At 40.2% G+C, this 19,997-nt stretch overlaps 2 protein-coding genes across 2 annotated transcripts in view; one reads left to right on the top strand and one right to left on the bottom strand.

Moving 5' to 3' along the window:
• The window catches only part of DOCK2 (dedicator of cytokinesis 2), a 963,684-nt gene that overhangs the window by 375,439 nt on the left and 568,248 nt on the right, over positions 1-19,997 (bottom strand). The gene's annotated exons all lie outside the window — the stretch shown is intronic.
• The window catches only part of INSYN2B (inhibitory synaptic factor family member 2B), a 128,646-nt gene that overhangs the window by 61,427 nt on the left and 47,222 nt on the right, over positions 1-19,997 (top strand). Inside the window, exon 2 of the mRNA XM_075856402.1 lies at positions 17,427-19,400. Within this exon, the coding sequence (XP_075712517.1) occupies positions 18,082-19,400 (1,319 nt within the window). The 5' untranslated portion in view covers positions 17,427-18,081. The remainder of the gene's footprint in view (positions 1-17,426; positions 19,401-19,997) is intronic.

Genomic DNA, 19,997 nt, shown 5'->3' with positions numbered 1-19,997 from the left:
ATAATCCTATAAACCAGGAGAAGACACTTGGAACTACATAAGAGAATGCAATAAGAATAGTTATTTTGTCCATGGAGATATAAGTAGACTGCAGTGAGTGTGATCTGACAGCAAGACACAAGCGATTAGAAGCAGTAAAGTTGTATGGTAGGAGAAAAATGAAAATATGAAAATAACTTAAGCATTAGAAAGTAATTCCGTACTGCAATAAATACATTTGCATATAATTGTACTTACTAAGAAATGTGCATAGTCCTAGTAGAACATTTTCCCCGTTGTGCGGACCTCTAGCACTACCATAAAAAATATAAACCATATGTTCCAGGTAGTGCAAACAAATGGCAGGAAATAAAATGTTTCAATTATTTTTCTAAACTTATCTGTAACTTTTTTTTATATACTGAAGGTATACCACCTGTTGAGTTCCTATAAACCCATGTAACTACATTTCCTGGCAGTTGACACTTCCAGAGATTATAAGGTAGTCGTAAGGGAAGGAACGTATGTGTGATGATTGGAATTCTTTTCGTTCCAATTATTTGGGTAATTGATTCAGAAATGTATTTATCTGGCCATCGATAATGTAATGTTTTATGATTACCACACACTTTAGGCTTCTTTCACACTAGCATTAATATACGTTTACCTCTCTTCTGTCAGAGGAAGAGAGGATCGATAGATTAAACGGAAAGCAACGGTTCCGTTAGAATTACCATTGATTTCAATGGTAAGTCTTTTGTTTCAGTTGCTTTCCGTTTGTCTCCGTTCGCTAGGTTTCCATTTTTTTCCACGGAAACAAAAGTTCTGCAGACTGCACTTTTACTTCCATTAAAAAAAAAATGGAAACCTAGCAAACAGAGACAGACGGAAAGCAACTGAAACAAAAGAATTACCATTGAAATCAAGTTTAATTCTTTCGATTCTCTCTTCCTCTGACGGAAGAGAGTTAAAGGAACAGTGTTACCACAAATTTTTTTTTAATATGTTAAAGATGTTAGTGCTTTATTAAAAACGTTTGGATTAATTTGTGTGTTTGTGTGTTACTTTTTCTTATTTTTACACTTTTTCTTCCCTATGGGGGCTGCCATTTTTTTTTCCATTTCTGTATGTGTCGATTAACGACACATACAGACATGGAATACGGCAGCTCCAGTCCCATAGGGACTGCGAACGGGGCCCGTTCCATCCACTTCAATGTACGCCGTCTGTGTGGGAACGGCGCATGCGCCGCTCCCACACAGTCCAATTTGAAATGCGCGCCGTCCGGCGCCATTTTCTTGTGGACCGGAAGTCGCGGCAGCAGACGGAGCGGACGGGCCGGAGGGAGCTGCGGCGGCAGGAGCAGGTAAGAGATTTCTATGTATGTTCGTGTTTGTGTGTGTTTACTAGTGTATGTAAACCTACTACACTGTGTGTTAGCTCAAAAAATGGCGACACACAGTGTAGGAGGTTAGACCGTTCAATCCCCTTGTTTATCCCGGCACTAGCCAGGATAAAGGAGGGGGGGGGATGCTGAGAGCTCACTAGAGCGAGGGCTTTTTACCCAATTTTGCAGCATAAAGCAATGTGGTTGCTTTTCCACATGCAATGCTGCAATCTTGGGAATGGCTCCATCTAGTGACCAGAAATGGTAAATATTATAAATTAGAATCCAATTGAATCCAATTTAGAATATTTCCTGACTCGTGAAAAAAATAAAATAAATTTGAACAATGTTTAATCACCCACACACTAATTGTTTAAATAAAAAAATAAACATTTTTTTTGCTAACAACACATTCCCTTTAAACGTATATTAACAATAGTGTGAACTTAGCCTTAGACATCATGTCAGGGCTGTATAGTTATATCCAGCCCTGAAATTAATTCCTATATAGGATCATCCACGCAGCCTGACCATGGGGGTTTTAGTCTACTGCTTTCCCACATTGTCAGGGAAAACGGTAGTGTGAAGCACTCCTTATAGACTGTACTGGCACCTGTATTAGTTGTCAGCACATTCACCTTGTGACCCTGCTCATGAATATCTTCCCACCCACTCCACTTTGCATCAATAGGCCCCCTTGTCACAGAAGCCCAGCTCACTTCTTGGTAAGTATTTTTTTTATTAACAGGAAGCAAAGTATTTATTATCATATGGGCCGAGGAGAACTGGGCAGTTGGTTTAATTTGCATGGGCCTGTTCCAAAATCTTCTAAAAGACTTGTTCCATGTCAGAGTGATGCTAGAAAAATTAATATAATAGTTTTTATCTTTTATATAGTATTATATTATGCACAGGTGTACTCCCTTTTACCCAAAAATATCTATCTTTCCACATATTATATCAGTGATAGGCTTATTTATCAGAAATGGAGCACACTGATCAGTAGCGGTACACTATTAAATATGCCAGAATACTAAAAGAACCAGGTTGTGCCCAGAAGTGTGAACAGATTGGGTTATTTTCATTGTTTGCAGCCCATCAGTTTATCAACTATCACTCTGTTGACTGGAGAATGAGCAGGCAGCAGGGATCTGTACAAGGGTTACACTCACCCCTTGAATGATCTCTGGAAAACCTATTTTACAGTTTGACAGTTGTACCACTGCTGTCAAATCCTAATGTGCCATTACCCTTGGAGCCAAGGAAGATATGCATTAAAGTTAGTTGCTCTGAAGCTTTGCCACTCTAAGCTATTTTGAGGATAGAAACAAATAAACAAGTTACATAATACCAGTTAGAAAATTCAAACCTGGCATAAATGTGAACCTGCATATCTCATATCACTTGCCGTTGTGTGAATTTCATTTGTTTTCATCTCGGTAAAGTCCCAGAACAGTAAAACAATAATCTCCTATACTTTTTTCAAAGGTACATTTGCTGCATCTGAAGCACTTGGGAAATCTATTTAAACATGCATAAAAAGTAAAAACATAATTGCTTTTTAGCGATCCTTTAGCAGGTCTTATTGCATGTTCTATCAGGAGGTATAAGTTGACTTAGGTCTATAGCATGCATACGGAATACATACAGAAACCGTACACAAGAAATACAGTAAATGCATAAAAGAAGCACAAGCACTGTACTCATTGCATTTGGAGGAACATTTATAAAACAAGGACACAAAGTGACTGGGAATGAAACAACATGACAAGTATTCCCATTCTTCAGACTCTATTATTACTGCATTACTTGCATTTTACGTCAAAAATGCCCCACCCAGTGTCTCCAGAATCAACATCCTAAGCTCTCAGACTAAAGTTATATTTATGAAATTAAATCTGCAAATGAATTAATTCATGGTCTAGACTTATAATACTTTCTGTGTTCAATTTTATGACTATGCACAAAAATGTTTGTCTAAATACATCTTAAATAAGATTTCTATGGGGAATATTGGTAAGAATTTCCAGCTGTCAGTTTATCTGTGATAACATATCTACATTTTATAAAGCTGGGATGCTGAGGGTGAAGAAAGTATTTACATTTATAGACAACAGACCACATGACGGATGTCTCTGGATCAACAAGGGTAAACAAAGTTCTAAGGTCTAGCGAACGATACAGCTGCTCTGTATAGATAATACAGAGCAGTTGTATCTCAAAAATGAAAAATAATTCTTTATGAAAAAGAATTAATTCATAATAAAAACTATTTATAAAAAAGGAAAGAACTAAATGGTCTCATCCATATACCTGAGTACAGTACAAATAGTACGGTGCCACAAGGACATAATATACCAGAAAAAAGCGCAAAAACCTGGAATGCAAGGCACTCGACTCATAGGTATTAAAATATATCAAAGACGAGTGTCTTGCATTCCAGGTTTTTACGCTTTTTTCTGGTATTTATGAAGTTGCACCAATCACGCTGACTAACCGTTTATATATATATATATATATATATATATATATATATATATATATATATATATATATATACATACACATATATAAATGCCTTTCAAAGGTTTACATAGCCTTTAAGGACTTTATCACATTAATGCCACTAACCTCTCAAATTATTTAACTATTATCAAACTATTACAATATATGTATGAAAAAAAACAAGCAACAATGAGACTGTGGTCTCATGGTCTCAATATAACACCTTTTTATACAGCAGTTGGTGCATTTTTACAATGCTTAGCAGTGTAGACATAATTTATTTCCACTAATTATGGAAACATATGCTGGATTTGTGATGTAACCTCAGACACATTGTCACATTGTTAATACCGTGTGGAAATAAATTGTGCATCTCCAGTCTATGCCGATAATTATCCATCTGGCCAAACAAGATATTCTTTGAAAATCTGTCAGTTCTATGGAAAAGCCTTTCTATTTGGAGGAGTCTATATTAATTTTAGTACTTAATTTAGGTTAATTTTGTGTATGATACTATTAAACACTAAATTCTGAGTGCATTAATATCTAGATGATCTCTCCAGATTGTAGTCAATGGAGACAAACTGATTGAGCATGTGGCAATGTCCCTGAAACCACACCATCTAAAGGTCTAAAAGAATGGCACTGCAAAAGAAGACTAAGGTTCTGTTCACAAGAACATCATGGTTTTGCTATATAATGGGGCTATAACAGCTATAACAGCAGATGCTGCAAATCCAGATGGACCCCATTAACTTTAATGGGGTCCGTCAGGGTTGAGTCAGAATTTCAGTATTTTTGACTGTACGAATAGTGACTAAGACTAAAATGGCAAAAAATTCCCCAAAAATGTCCTGTTTGAGCCTGGCCTTGAGCACAGTGTAGTTTGTGTAGAAGAATGTCTGTATCCCTAGCACATATTACTTTATTAGCACTGTATTGGGGTTATCTTTTCATATGATTAGGCAAAATTCTGTTAGTTTTCTTTAAATGAAGAAGTACAGTGTCATATTCTTAATTGCCTTTCCTGCAAAAACTTTTTTTTAATTTTGTCACACAGCAGTCGCTACATTTTAATCAGATAATGAACATATTAAAGCCAGCTGCTGCTTATCCGATTATAAAAAAAACTCTGACAGTGAGACTAACCACTAGAAAGGAAAGGAAAGAAAAACATATTCAGGCTGTTTTAGGAAAGAAAATTGGTCTGGTAGTATTTAGCTCCCACATTCTCCTACTTCACCCAATATTCCATGTTTAAATTAATAAATCATAGTAATCAGAATTATAATAATAACTAAAAACACCGAATAAATTGACATCCTTTACCTATCCATAGCTTCAGGTACCTCTTCATTTATCTGGCTATTACAACATTAAAATTCCAGAAACAAGCTCTTATAAGGAACCAGTCTTATTAGTATAAATATGAGGAGTACTATTATAATTGTTTATACGAGGGTGAGTCATAAATTATCCGCACTCTGGTTATTTTAAAACTTCTGTTGGCCGCAATGTCTTATGAGCGCTTTCCGTATGAGGTCACTTTCTCCCCAGTCACTGCTGTGCAGGTTTGAATGTGTTACGTCTGTTTATTTGTGACTGCAGTGCGATTAACAGCAGTTGCCCCACTTGTGATTAGCACGAGAAAAGTGAAGCCTGCTGTGATTCATTTTTTGTGGCCTGAGCGTGTGTCTCGTGCCAATATTTATCGCAGACTTTGTGTACAGTATGGAGAGAGTGTTTTGCCGCAAAGAAGTGTGTATGAATGAATAGAGAAGTTCAAGGAAGATCGCACCAGTGTCAGCCATGAAGAAGGAGCCGGACGCCCGTCCACGTCCACGACTGATGACAACATTGAGCGTTTACGTGAACTGATTCTATTGGATAGTCTATCACCTGTTTGGTCCTCTGAAAGAAGCCCTACGAGGACGAAGATTCACGTCTGATGAAGAGGAAAAGACAGCGGTGCATTCATGGCTCGCAGATCAGTCTAAAACATTTTTTAATGTGGGAATATGAAAGCTTGTTGACAGATGGACAAAGTGTATTGTAAAGTAGGGAAGATTATGATGAAAAATGAAAAACTATGTATTTGTCTTTTCTGAAAGTTAATTAAAATAAATTCAATAGTCAGAGTGTGAATAAATGATGACTCACCCGCTTGTATGTATGTATATATATATATATATATATATATACATATATATATATATATATATATATATATATATATATATATATATATATATATATATATATACACATACTAGTCCTACTCAATGAATTAGAATATCATCAAAAAGTCAATTTATTTCAGTAATTCAATTCATAAAGTGAAATTCATATATTATATAGATTCATTACACACAGAGTGATCTATTTCCAGCATTTTTTCTTTTAATGTTGAAGATTATGGTAACAGTTAATGAAAACCCAAAATTTAGTCTCTCCGAAAATTAGAATATTATATAAGCCCAATTTCAAAAATGATTTTTAATACAGAAATGTTGGCCTACTGAAAAGTATGTACAGTATATGCATGCAATACTTGGTCAGGGCTCCGACTCTGCATGAATTACTGCATCAATGCGGTGTGGCATGGAGACGAACGGCCTGTGGCACTGCTGAGGTGTTACGGAAGCCCAGGCTGCTTTGATAGCGGCCTTCAGCTCGTCTGCATTGTTGGGTCTGGTATCTCTCATCTTCCTCTTGACAATACCCTATAGATTCTCTATGGGGTTTAGGTCAGCAGAGTTTGCTTGCCAATCAAGCACAGTGATACTGTGGTTATTAAACCAGGTATTGGTAATTTTGGCACTGTCGGCAGGTGTCAAGTCCTACTGGAACATGAAATCAGCATCTTTATAAAGCTAGTCAGCAGAGGGAAGCATGAAGTGCTCGAAAATTTCCTGGTAGACGGCTGCGTTGACTCTGGACTTGATATAACACAGTGGAGCATATATAATTGAATATATATCCCAGACCTCGACTTATTAGAATAAATATATAAAATATGATTATATTGATGTCAAATTACATATATATATATATATATATATATATATATATATATATATATATATATATATATGTATATATATATATATATATGTATCTCTATCCCAGACTTCAAACACCGAAATACAAAGTGATCTACACGCAACTACACACTTACCAAGAAAGCTCTAATAAGGATGGATTGATTGTAACTTATTAGAAAGGTGCTTTCCTATGAGAATGCTACATTAAAGTCACTAAGATAATTTTTACAATCCATTCTATTGTTTAAGATGTTTCCAACAGGAGAAATTATCATATACAGGTGAATCAAGTTTGGCAAGTTTATTTTCTTACAGAGATATTAGCATTTTTTTTTCTTGCGTGGCCATTTCTGAAAAACTAACAGGAAGTGCATCTATATTGGTTTACTTTTATATTAGCTTCTTAGTAAATTGTTACTTTGTTATTCTTGTGCTCTCTTTAATAGTTTTTCATTATAGTTAAAACGTATGATACTCAACATTTAAATAAAATCCAACATATAAAGTAATTAACCCATTGCATATAAGAATACTGCAACATACAAGAATCCACCCTCTCAATTCCCTTTTCTATCTCTGTGTGCATCGTATTTAATAAATAAAATATCACTGTCAAGACAGTGATATACATTCCTGGCCAAAAGTTTCAGACTGGCACAAATTTAGGTTTTAACAAAGGTTGCTGCTTCAGTTTTTCTAGTGGCAATTTACATTAACTCTAGATTGTTATGAAGAGTGATCAGATAAATTGCAATTAATTGCAAAGTCATTCCTTGCCATGAAAATTAACTTAACCATTAGAACACCATTTCCACTGCATTTCAGCACTGCCACAAAATGACCTGCTAACATCATTTCATTGATCTTCTTGTTAGCTCTGGAGAAAGTGTTAACAAGGACAAGTCAGCTGATATAACTCTGTCACGCTGATTGAATTATAAGAGCAGATTGGTTTAAAAGGGGGGTGGTGCTTGAAATTAGTGTCTTCTTCAGTTAACCATGGTTACCATTCCAAGGAAACACGTGCAGTCATCATTGCTTTGCATCAATAGGGCTTTACAGGCAAGGACATTTCTGCTTGTAAGGTTGCGGCAACCATTTATCGGATCATCAAGAACTTCAAAGACAGAAGTTCAATTGCTGTGAAGAAGGCTTTAGGGCGCCAAAGAAAGTCAAGCAAGTACCAGGACTGCCTCCTAAAGAGGATTCCACTACGGAATTGGTTTAACACCAGTGTAGAGCTTGCTCATGAATGGCAGCAGGCAGGTGTCAGTGCATCTGCACGCACCGTGAGGCGAAGGCTTTTGGAGGCTGACATGCTGTCAAGAAGGGCCAACAAAGAAACCTCTTCTCTCCAAGAAAAACATCAAGAACAGACTGACATTTTTCAGGAAGTAATTGCAGGAAGGGATTGGACTGCTGAGGACTGGGGTAAAGTTATTTTCTGTGATGAAGCCCCCTTCAGACTATTTGGGACATCTGGAAGAATGATTGTCCAGAGCAGAAAAGGTGAATGCTACCATGAGTCCTGTGTCATGCCAACAATAATGCGTCCTGAGACCAATTATGTGTGGCATTGCTTTTCATCCAAGGGAGTGGGCTCACCCACAATTTTGCCTAAGAACACTTCCATGAATAAAGAATGGTATTTAAACATCCTCCAAGAGCAACTTCTCCCAATGATTCAGGAGCAATTTGTTTATGAACAATGCTTTTTCCAGCATGATGGAGCACCATGTCACAAGGCAAAAGTGATCACTATTTTCACTATGTGAAAAAAACACAAATTTTGGATCCATGCCGGGAAACTCCCCAGATCTCAATCCAATCGAGAACCTGTGGTCAATCCTCAGGAAGTGGCTGGACAAACAAAAAAAAGAAATTGTAATAAATTCCAAGCACTGACTAGGCAATAATGGGTTGCTATCAGTCAGGATTTAGCTCAGAAGCTGATATCCAGCATGCCAAGGCGAATTGCAGAAGTCTTTAAAAAGGAAAGTAAACACTGTAAATATTGAGTCTTTGCATAAACTTGATGTATTTGTCAACAAAAGTTAAAAAATGTATGGAATGCTTATAATTGTACTTCAGTATACCACAGAAACATCTGACTAAGGCCTTATTTACACGAGCGCTGCGCATTTCGGACATGAAAAACTGCAGTTTTTCACGTCCGAGGTACATCCGTGCTCAGCGCTGCGGGACGCGATGTCATGCATCCACCATAGTTGAGAGCCTATGGAGGGATGCGTGACGCGTGTAAAGAACGGACATGTCCTATTTTCCCACTGACCCTTCACACGGTCCATTGAAACAACAGCTGTGTGAACAGCCACATTGAATTACATAGGTCCGTGGGACGGCCGCTGTTTCAACGGCCGTCCGACGGACGTTAAAACACATTCGTGTAAATAAGGCCTAAAAGATCTAAAAATACTGAAGCAGAAAATGTTGAAACCAAAATCTGTCTCAGTCCCAAAACTTTTGGCCAGGACTGTGGGCGTTTTCTCACGTGGAACTTCCAATATATGCCAATCATTCTGTTCAAAATTGGAAACTAACTGGCTTTTGATAGCATTTGAGAGAATATCAATAAAGATTAACCATGTTTAAAAATAACTTTTGGTGATTTTTTATTTTTATGCTGATGTGTTCAACTAATCCATTTTAAACAAGAATTTTACTTAGATTGAGTCAAAGAAAAGGGGAGTAGTGCAGGACTGAGCTAGTGCTGAAGAATGCTTATCCTTGTGGCTCCAGCCAAATTTGTAATATAGATTTAATCCCCCTGGCAAGGGGTTACTGTGAAAGTGATGTTACAGATGTGTCCTTCCTTACCTTTCCTCATATTGCAATATATTCTGAGATGTGTGGCGCGAGATGACCAGCTTTGAAAAAAAACATAATTTTGCGATTCTGTCATGAGATGTCTATGCTATACAGTATGTGTCTATGTGTGGCCACCCAGTGGTTGTAATGTGAATTGAAGCTTGTTAAGGGTGTGATTTAACTTATTAATATGAGGGAATTTAGAATTTTTATGCACATATTTGTTTTTTATTCTATGTTTTTTAAATGTGATAACGCAGTGTGATTATGTATTTATTGAAAAAGAAATGTTTGTAATGTATGGACTGTACATGTTATGTCTTGTATGATGTCTTGAATAATATAACAGTATAAAAGGGCCTTAGTGACATCATAGCTCAGGTCCTGGAAAAAGAAGTTCTGGCGAAACTCGACTTGGGCAGTTTAATGACTGAATGCCATATATGTTGAAATGCGAATTTTAGACTAATATTTGAGTATAATAAACCCTATTTGAGTTACCAACACTGGTTGTAGATGTTATTGCACTATGGCCATTTTTTATGTCTTTTGCTGATCAGTATGGACACGTATTTGGGAAGATCTGAGTGTACTTAAAGTGCAGGTTTCTACTCTGCCAACAGTGACTGCCATTTATTTTTGGAACTTGAGTGAGGTCTTGACCTCCATATCCATTTGTTGACTGGTAGGGCGCAACGATTGTTTGTTATGTCATGTTTGACTTTTGAGAAAATAGGATGCTTTTCTTAGGCGGGATTCACACGACCGGGTCCCGCCCGAGCCCGAGTATTGGCCGGTAAAATCGGCCATTTTTCCCGGCCGGTTTGCATTATTTTTGCATCCGTTCCAGGCCGGGCAGATCTGGACAGTGACATCAGCGGCATCTCCTGAAGGGGAATCCCCATGTGTTCGGGGATTCCGCTTCAGGAGTTTCCCCTGATGTCACTGCCCAGATATGGACAGAGACATCAAGCGCTCTGTCCAGGAGCGGAATCCCCGAACACACGGGGATTCCGCTCCTTCAGGGAGCTAAAATGGAGCTAGCACATAACAGAGCGGGGAGATACCTCCCTGCTCTGCTATAGTGGCGTCGCTACAGTAGTAGCAGCCGCAGCAGCTGCTAGCGGCGCCATGGAAGGTGTCGCCGGGCCAGGGTGCTTTTAAAACAAGCAGGGTAAGGGAGCCAGCGCAGTGCTCCCTTCCACCTGCTGTACACCCCGGCCCTGCCACACAGTGTACAGCCATTCGTCCGAATGGCATAAACTCCTCCTCCTCACATGCACTCTGCGCTGTGAGGAGGAGGAGATAGAGCGCAAGCGACGGAAAACCCGGCCATCACTCGGGACACATTCCGGTGATGGTCGTGTATTACCCGACCCCATAGACTTCTATGGGAGCCGGGCACCCGGCCGAAAATAGTACATGTCGTATTTTTTGACGGCCGGTTTTCCCGGCCGTCAAAAAATCGGTCGTGTGAATAGCCCTATTAGGGGTCTATTATTCCTAATGCAGCCGGGTGCCGGCCGATTTATGAACAGCCGGCACCCGGCCGGGAAACCCTGTCGTGTGAATGAGGCCTTACAATTCTTGCTGCCCCTTCTGCCTGAGTGCATTGTCTGTGGGTTACACTATTTTATATTGTACATCTGAATATGAGGAATGCAAATATCTGTGGACTTACACTCATAATTCCTGTAACCTTGGACACTCTCATAAGTTATGGAAGATATCAGTATTTGGTACACCACATTTTATGCAAAAGTGTTTTGTGAATGAAGACATTTTTGACTGGATACATGGTGTGATGTACGTCCTAGAGACAACTATCATGGTTAGAGTAATTGTGGTCTAACAAGTCAATGAGAAGGTTGAACCATTGATTGTTTAGCCATCACAATTTTGGCCCTTGACAAAGTTGCTCAGATCCTAATGCTAACTGACTGCTCCATTGCTACCTAATCTATTGATCCTTGACATACCACTACTATATGGAGTGAAAACTAGTTACCAGATATGTACATTACATAAAGTCTCTATAAAGATAGTGTGTCTATGCTGGCTTATTTCTATTAGAGACATACTAACATTAACCTATGGAACACCTCAGTCAATCATAAAAATAGTAGCAACAAAGAACAGTTACATCAACGGATCACGAGAAAATGACAGGATCTGCAACATAAATGCAATATTTAAGTCTTCCACCTTATAAGTTCCTAAGTGGAAGTTCTTTCTTTTATAAACTACTTTAACCATAAGTACAATGTGTAATTCCCTCTACAACCTGTACTGATATTGTGTTGCCACCCATGTAAAGTAGCTTGGTCAAGATTTTTGCAACTTTAATAATAATAATAATAATAATCAATGATAGCCTTTGCAATGACTTTTCCTGACAGCAGCTAACAAACTGTCAACCACTGCAGGATACATATAATAAACTATGCAAGTAGTTTCACTAAAATTTCAGTTTTTATACTACATAATGGTTGGCATTAGCAGTGAACACGTCAACAAGTGCTTATTTTGTATTTAGCAGATTATAGTTTATTGCAGAAGAGATTTCCATACGAAAGGCCAACCTGTAGACATGCACTTCACTCTGGGAACATCACCTTATGTACTGTAACATCCGTGTAAGGCCTCATGCACACGAACATATTGTTTTCCTTCCGTAAATACTGGCGTAAATACGGGTCCTTGGTCACATGTATTCGACCCGTATTGCACCAGTATTTACGGACCCGTGCCTGTAAATACAGGTCCGGTGTCACCAGTATTCACATAGGCACGTCTTCGCTGCAAAATTGCACTGCACTATCAGTACAGGATAGAGAGAAGGGACAGCCCTTTCCGCAGTAAAAGTAAAAGAAATTCATACTTACCCGGCCATTGTCTTGGTGACGCGTCCCTCTTTCGACATCCAGCCCGACCTCCCTGGATGACTCGGCAGTCCATGTGACCGCTGCAGCCTGTGATTGGCTGCAGCGGTTAAATGTGCTGAAACATCATCCCAGGAGGCCGGACTGGAGAAAGAAGCATGGAGTTCTGGGTAAGTATGAACGTCTTTTTTTTTTTACGCGTTGATCTACATTGTGATCGGTAGCACTGTCCCTAGTGCTGAAAGAGTTACTGCCGATCGTTTAACTCTTTCAGCACCCTGGACAGTGACTATCCCCTGACTTCGCCTAGCAATGCTCCAGTAATTACGGTTGCACACACACGTAGTCAACTGTAATTATGGGAGCCCCATAGACTTCTATGGGCCTGCCCGTGCCATAATTACGGCCTAAAATAGGACATGTTCTATATTTTTTAACGGCCCGGGCACCTTCCCGTAAGCATACGGGGAGGTACCCGTGGCCAATAGAAGTCTATGGGCCCGTAATTACGGGCCATAATTACGGCCCGTGATTACGGGCGTTTTTACGTTCGTGTGCATGGGGCCTAACTGTAACAAACTCCCTCCAGCCGGTCGACACCCTTCTGTCCAGAGACGTCTGCACATGCGGCCGTCCTGTTCCACAGTGACCACCACGTCTACTTTTGCTACGGTTAAGGGAGAATCGTCTGTACGCCAAGTTGGAGAAGTGCGCATTTGAGAAAGATGCTCTACCCTTCCTGGGCTACATCATCTCGAATCAACGTATCAAATAGATCCTGAAAAGGTAGAGGCCGTTCTGGAATGGCCACACCCCCAAGGATTGAAGTCCATAAAGCGCTTCGTGGGATTCGCCAATCTCTACAGACAGTTCATTCCAAACTTTTCCTCACTGACATCTCCTATCTCTAACCTCACCAAGAAAGGCGTGAACGCCAAGGTTTGGACTCCAGAAGCGAAAGCCGCATTTAATAGCCTGAAGAGTGCCTTCACGTCAGCCTCTATCCTCCATCATCCAGATGTTTCTCGACACTTCTCGTTGGAGGTGGACGCCTCCTCTGTCGGTGCTGGTGCACTCCTGTTCCAGAGAGGTTCCAAGGGCAAGTCAATGTTATGTGGCTATTAATCCAAGCTCTTCTTTTCCGCAGAGCGCAACTACTTGGTTGGGGATCGGGAGTTACTGGCCATCAAATTAGCTCTGGAGGAGTGGAGACATCTATTAGCATCTATTAGCAATTCATCCCATCTTGATATTCACAGCCCACAAGAACCTCACTTATCTCCAGACGGCCCAATGACTGAATACCCGCTAGGCCAGATGGTTGCTGTTCTGTGCCCGGTTCTAGTTTGAGCTCCACTACCGTCCGGCTGACAAGAATATGAGGGCCGATGCCTTGTCCAGGTCGTTAGAGACAGAGGATGCTATGGAATCTCCACAGAATATCATTAATCCGTCCTGCATCATCCCTGTCAACCCTCTGCAAGTTAGAGACATTCCCCTGGGGAGGGCTTTTTTGCGTCTGGCAGACAGAAAAAGAATCCTCCTTTGGGGACACAGTTCCAAACTGGCAGGGCACGCGGGTGTCTGTAAGACACGAGACTTGATCGCTCGTCAGTTCTGGTGGCCCACGCTGCCCAAAGACATCACGGACTTTGTCTCCTCATGCACGTTGTGCGCAGCAAACAAAGGTGCCCACTCCAAACCGGCAGGTCTGCTCCAGCTGCTGCCTGTGCCCGATGCCCCCTGGCAACATATTGCTATGAACTTTCTCATGGACCTGTCTCTCTCTGCTGGTGCAGTACGGTCTGGGTGGTGGTGGACCGATTCTCCAAGATGGCTCATTTCCACTGACCGCCTGGCCAATCTCTTCGTCCAACACATCTTCCGTCTGCACAGCTTGCCTCTGCATATTGTGTCTGTCGGATCGGGGGGTTCAATTCACTGCAAAGTTCTGGAGAGCCCTCTGCGTACTCCTCGGTATGAAGTTGGACTTTTACTCTACCTACCATCCCCTGTCCTATGGTCACGTCGAGAGAATAAATCAGATTATGAATAACTATCTACGACACTTTATCTCCAGGCAGCATGATGACTGGGTGCAGCTGCTTCCTTGGGCTGAGTTCTCCTACAACAACCACACTAGTGAGTCCACTGCTAAGAGTCCATTCTTCATTGTCTATGGCCAACACCCTCGAATACCTCTCCCTGTTTCCACTACATCCCAGGTGCCTGCAGCGGACTCTGCATTGAGGGACTTTTTACAAATCTGGCAGCAGACCCGATCTTCTATTCTGCTGGCGGTTGTCCATATGAAAAGAAAGGCAGACACAAGAAGACGAGAGCCTCCCCAGTTTCTTTCAGGTACTAAGGTCTGGCTGTCCTCTAGGAATATCCGGCTGAGGGTGCCATCATACAAGTTTGCTCCCAGGTTCCATGGACCCTTCTAGATTTTGCAGCAAATCAACCCTGTCTCCTACAAGCTTCGGCTGCCTCCTACCCTCAAGATCACCATCTCCTTCCATGTCTCCCTGTTCAAGCCTGTGATCTTGAACCGCTACTCCAAGACTTCCACTCCTGCAGTGGCTGCCAGTGATTCATCAGATACTTTTGAGGTTAGGCGATCTTGGACACTAAAAAGTAAGAGGGAGAACCTTTTATTTAGTGGACTGGAGGGGTTTGGTCTGGAGGAGAGGTCCTGGGAGCCCAAAGAGAATCTCAATGGTCCTACCCTCATTTCTCTCTCGTTCTGGTCCCAAGAGGAGGGGGCGAAAGAGGGGGGATACTGTAACGTCCATGGTCGCTGACCACGAACTCCTTCCATCCGGCCGGCGCCCTTCTCTCCGCCCTTCTGACATGCGGCCGTCCTGTTCCACAGTGACCACCAGGGTGCGCTCTTGAGCTGTCCAGACAAGGAGCCAGGTCGCACATAGGTGGGAGATTGAGCTGATTGCTCAAGACAGCAAGGGCTGGACTATAAGAAGGGCTGTGCCCCTCCCTGCAATGCCTGAGCCTTGTTGTCGTTTTCCTAGTCTGTCTTTGCAAATGGTCTGCTAAGTGTTTTCCAGTTCACAGTGTTTCCCGTTCCTGCTACCAGTAACCTATATCCCGCGCTATCCTGGTCAAGTACCGTGTTGAGCTGAAGTTGTGCTGTGCTGTGTTCCAAGCCTGGCGTGTGCCTGCTGCCTAGTCCCAGCCGAGCCTGTTTTGCTACTGTCTGAGCTACCACAGGTACACTATACAAACTATAGACTGTGACCTATGTCCTGTTGGCCAGCTGCCATACCATCAAGGCGGTATGGCCCAGTGGGTCCACATACCCAACGTGACACCTACTATAATGGATATAAATGGGTTGCACAGAAACCAAGGACCACTCGAAGACTAATGAAATACAAGACTACATGATTGTCAGTTACCCTTATAAAAATATTTTGATAGCTGATAATAATTTTAGCTTCTTGATTTTAGCTTTGGGATTTCATCACTGATATGTTACATGTGGTAATAGTGAGAAATAAGGTGAGATGAAAGAACTGAATACAATTTTCCATAAGCGGACGTGGCACACAATGGTTTCAAATAAATGAACTAGCAACCTGTTTAGTAGGATATATGCATGAATTATGTTTAGCCTGCCTCTTGATAATCCATTTTTGTGTTGTACATTCACATGAATTATCTGTGTAGAGTCATATTAAGCGATGAGTTTAAAGGTTTCAACTGATTTGAACTGATTTTATTGTTATGGATCCTACTAAGGCACATTGAGCTAATATGCCACAAAAATGCAACCCCCCACCCAAAAAAAGAATTAATTAATTAATAAATATATAGCTCAGTCCATTAGCTGGGATCCTAATAGATTTCCCAAAAATACAGTTTGTAGAATGCAGTGCTATATTGGGTTTAGTCACTCTACATGGATTAATATAGGTGAATTGTGGCTGTGCACTGATATTGTTTTTTAATTGTTCATTTGCTTCTTAAATACAAAATTAAGCAACTTTCTAAACAGTCATCATTAAAATTTCCCCACTATTTTGTTGCTATAGAGTCTGTAAAACTTAGTTGGCTGTGGTGCTGCTTCTGACATAGATTCCAATAGCATTCTGCTCCTCGCTGCTCCTGGCTGACATGATCTGCTCTCTCTGTATACGAGCAGAAGCAGAGCAACCAGAGTCTGCAGCGGGAGGGGGAGATCACACACGGGCAACATCACGGGTATAGAGAGGAGAGAACCCATGGCAGAATTTGCAGGGGGAGGAGGGAGAGATCACACAGGCAGCAATAGTTTCTATATCTGAAGGGGAAAACAGCACAGGAATGAAACTGTGGGAGGAACACGCCCACATTAGCAAAGTCTTAAACTAGGAGCAGGTTGCAAACAAAATATTAGGGGATTTGAAAAATTAATGAAAAGATGGAGATTGCCACCTGAAACTTAGTGCAGGTTTTGTAACTCAAGGTTACCACTAACATATGTAAAAAAAAAAATATCTTTGATTTTGTGTCAAAGGTGTCCATGGCCTTTAAATATGTTTTCCTACCAATGGAAGTTATGGAAAACACAGTGTAAAAACATGGGTAGTCTTCATAACTTCCATTCATTTCAATGGGAAGAGACCACATATGCGTGGCCTGATCTCTCTGGCAAAAGGAACATAAGCCATTCCATTCTCATGATCAGTGCTTGGATCCCCTTACATTTTATTTTTATTACATATCTTATCGATGGGACATTTTAGTGATGTTTTATTTTAAAATAGACAAAATCTGACAAAATTGTATTTTGTATTTCAGGGCACCTCCTATGGCTAATGAAATGCCAAACTGTGAAACAACAATCTTTAACATTTACTACTTATTCATTTGTGACTGATTTATTTCATCATTTAAGCAAAGAAATAATATCATCTGTGCCAAATGCTCCAAGACGAAGTTTTCAACCCTAGTCAATATTCAACAAATGATTGCTACGATGTAATTGTTACAGTGGTACCGGACACAAAAAAGAAGAAGGAGTTATAGACGTGTACATGAATTACATTTACTATTACACATAGCAGTGATGATTCTAAAGGAACATATTGAATGTTTTAAAAATGATTAAAAATCATATTTATATAAATGAGGAAAAAGAATGCAAGAAAAAAAAGAAAGAAATTAGCAATACTAAAACTACAATCAATTCAACTCATCATAGAAAGTATTAAAAAAAAAAATCAACCAGAAATACAAAACTATTATTAGCGAAACATGTTGTTTAACTGCTGATACATTTTTATGCTGGTAACACAAATTACATCAGTATATTTTATATGAGAAAATTAAAAACATTACAAGGATTTGTCTGGAAATACAGAAGAAAACTAGTTCAACAATGGACGCTGCCGTTAAGCATTATAAGGACGTTATTAACACAGGACAAAGTTTCCAACTTCAGTGACCTACTGCAATGGGTCGCAAAGAAGCGAGTTGTCAACCAAACATACCCTGCAACTCAATGGAACAACAAACAATGAAAGTTCGTCCTGTGCTTCTAAATCGAAAAAGCTTTGACACTTCTGATCCTACAAAACAAACCAATCACCGTAAAAACAAGTCCCAGCAAGTCAGATTTAAGGAGGACAGCACAACCCAAGATGCACCAGACTTTGTGGGATCAGATATGAAACCTTGTGATAACATCTGGTCGGTCAACGGAAAAGCTGAAAAAACCCACAACAGGTCAATGTGTTTGCTCGCTTATCCTCATTCACAGAAAGGACTTCAAAATATTGCTATACAGACATCTCCTAGTCTCAGGAAACATTTTCCAAACTTTAAGGCAAAAAAAGCTACAGTAACTAGGCCTAAAGGCATACTGTCCTCACAGTCTAGCTGTTCCCAGGTTAATGGTGAACTATTAGATGATGACATAGCTACCCAAATATCTCATCTTACACGAAGTGACCAATTTGAGGAGGGATTAAAACGGATCAGAAGAGCTTCTCCACTATTACATACTGTACCTAAAGCACAAAGTAATGGACCTATAAATGAGTGCTCAGGACTTCAATTTGTTGAAATGCTTGAACAGGCCGCTGTCTCAATCCAAGTGCCAGAGAACCCAACTAAGAACCCATTAGAGGAGACGGACAAGTCAAATACTCATCTACAGATGTATAAAAATTTTGAGATTCCTGTGGAATGTTCTGTAAAAAAAAATTTCAACATCTTACAACCTTCACGTGTATGTGTAGAACAGATCAACAGATCTGAGGATGCAAAACAAGCGGAAAAATTCTGTCCATTGGGACAAAATGAGTTGTTACCAAAAAACACAAACATTGAATGTAAGAGGATTTTAACTTTATCCCCGTCTTTTAACAGCAATCTATCATATTGCTTTCACTCAGAACACCAGCAGACAGACAAATTAGAAAAATGTCAAGAATCTGCTCCTCAACCCAATGACAGTCATGAATTGACATCAATAACAAATCTTGATGGATTACAAGATAAAGAAACTGACATAACTGGATCACAGAAAAACAATACAGAGACCACTGGTTGCACAGAAAGTATGTCTAGCCAGCAAAAGATTGGTATACAACATGGTGCAAATAATGATAGCAAATTGACAAACCCAGGACACAAGGCACATGGCCAATATTGTTCTCTACAAGGTAAACTACAAACCATAGAAGAATCCTTACAGTCAAACCAAGAGAAGATTAAGATGCTGTTGAATGTAATCCAAGACTTGGAAAAGGCCAGAGCATTCAGTGAAGGGTACGGTACAGTTTTCATGCTAAAGAACAAGAATAATTCCATATGTATTTCTTAAAGGATCACTCTGGGCAAAACGTATACATTGTATTACGCCAAATGAAGGACCTGAGGGTGTGGTGCATGACACAGGGATTCAAAAAACACAAAAGTTTATAGTTAAAGTCTATAGTTCTCTTAGGGTATGTTCACACTTGCGTTGTGGCTCCTGATCATAGCAGAATCCACCACGCTGCCGGATCTGACTTAAGAGGGATACCACTGATTTACAATGGGGTCCCTCAAGTTTCTGTGTGGTTCAGCATCTGCAACTGTGGCTCTGAATGGAGACTCTGACGCAGATGTGAACAGATCCTCATTTAAACAGACCATATCTGTTCGTATCAGCACATACGTACATTGATAATATCTAATATCCAGCAAAAAATTACGTTCTGCGTGTCACCCCATGGTGTCTTCGCGAGGCAACGCTTCTAGGGGGAAAATACCCTCTGTAATATGACATGCAATGGCTTGTTCAAGAGTTCTTAGTTTCTGTGATGCAACAAACTTACTAAATCCTGTTACGTTTTAAGGACAAAAGTTGAAAACTCCACATGA

The sequence above is a fragment of the Rhinoderma darwinii genome, chromosome 3 (genome assembly GCF_050947455.1).
Source record: "Rhinoderma darwinii isolate aRhiDar2 chromosome 3, aRhiDar2.hap1, whole genome shotgun sequence".
NCBI classification, from domain to species: domain Eukaryota; kingdom Metazoa; phylum Chordata; class Amphibia; order Anura; family Rhinodermatidae; genus Rhinoderma; species Rhinoderma darwinii.
The sequence above is the reverse complement of the archived record's forward strand: the minus strand, read 5'-3'. Positions and strand labels throughout refer to the sequence as shown.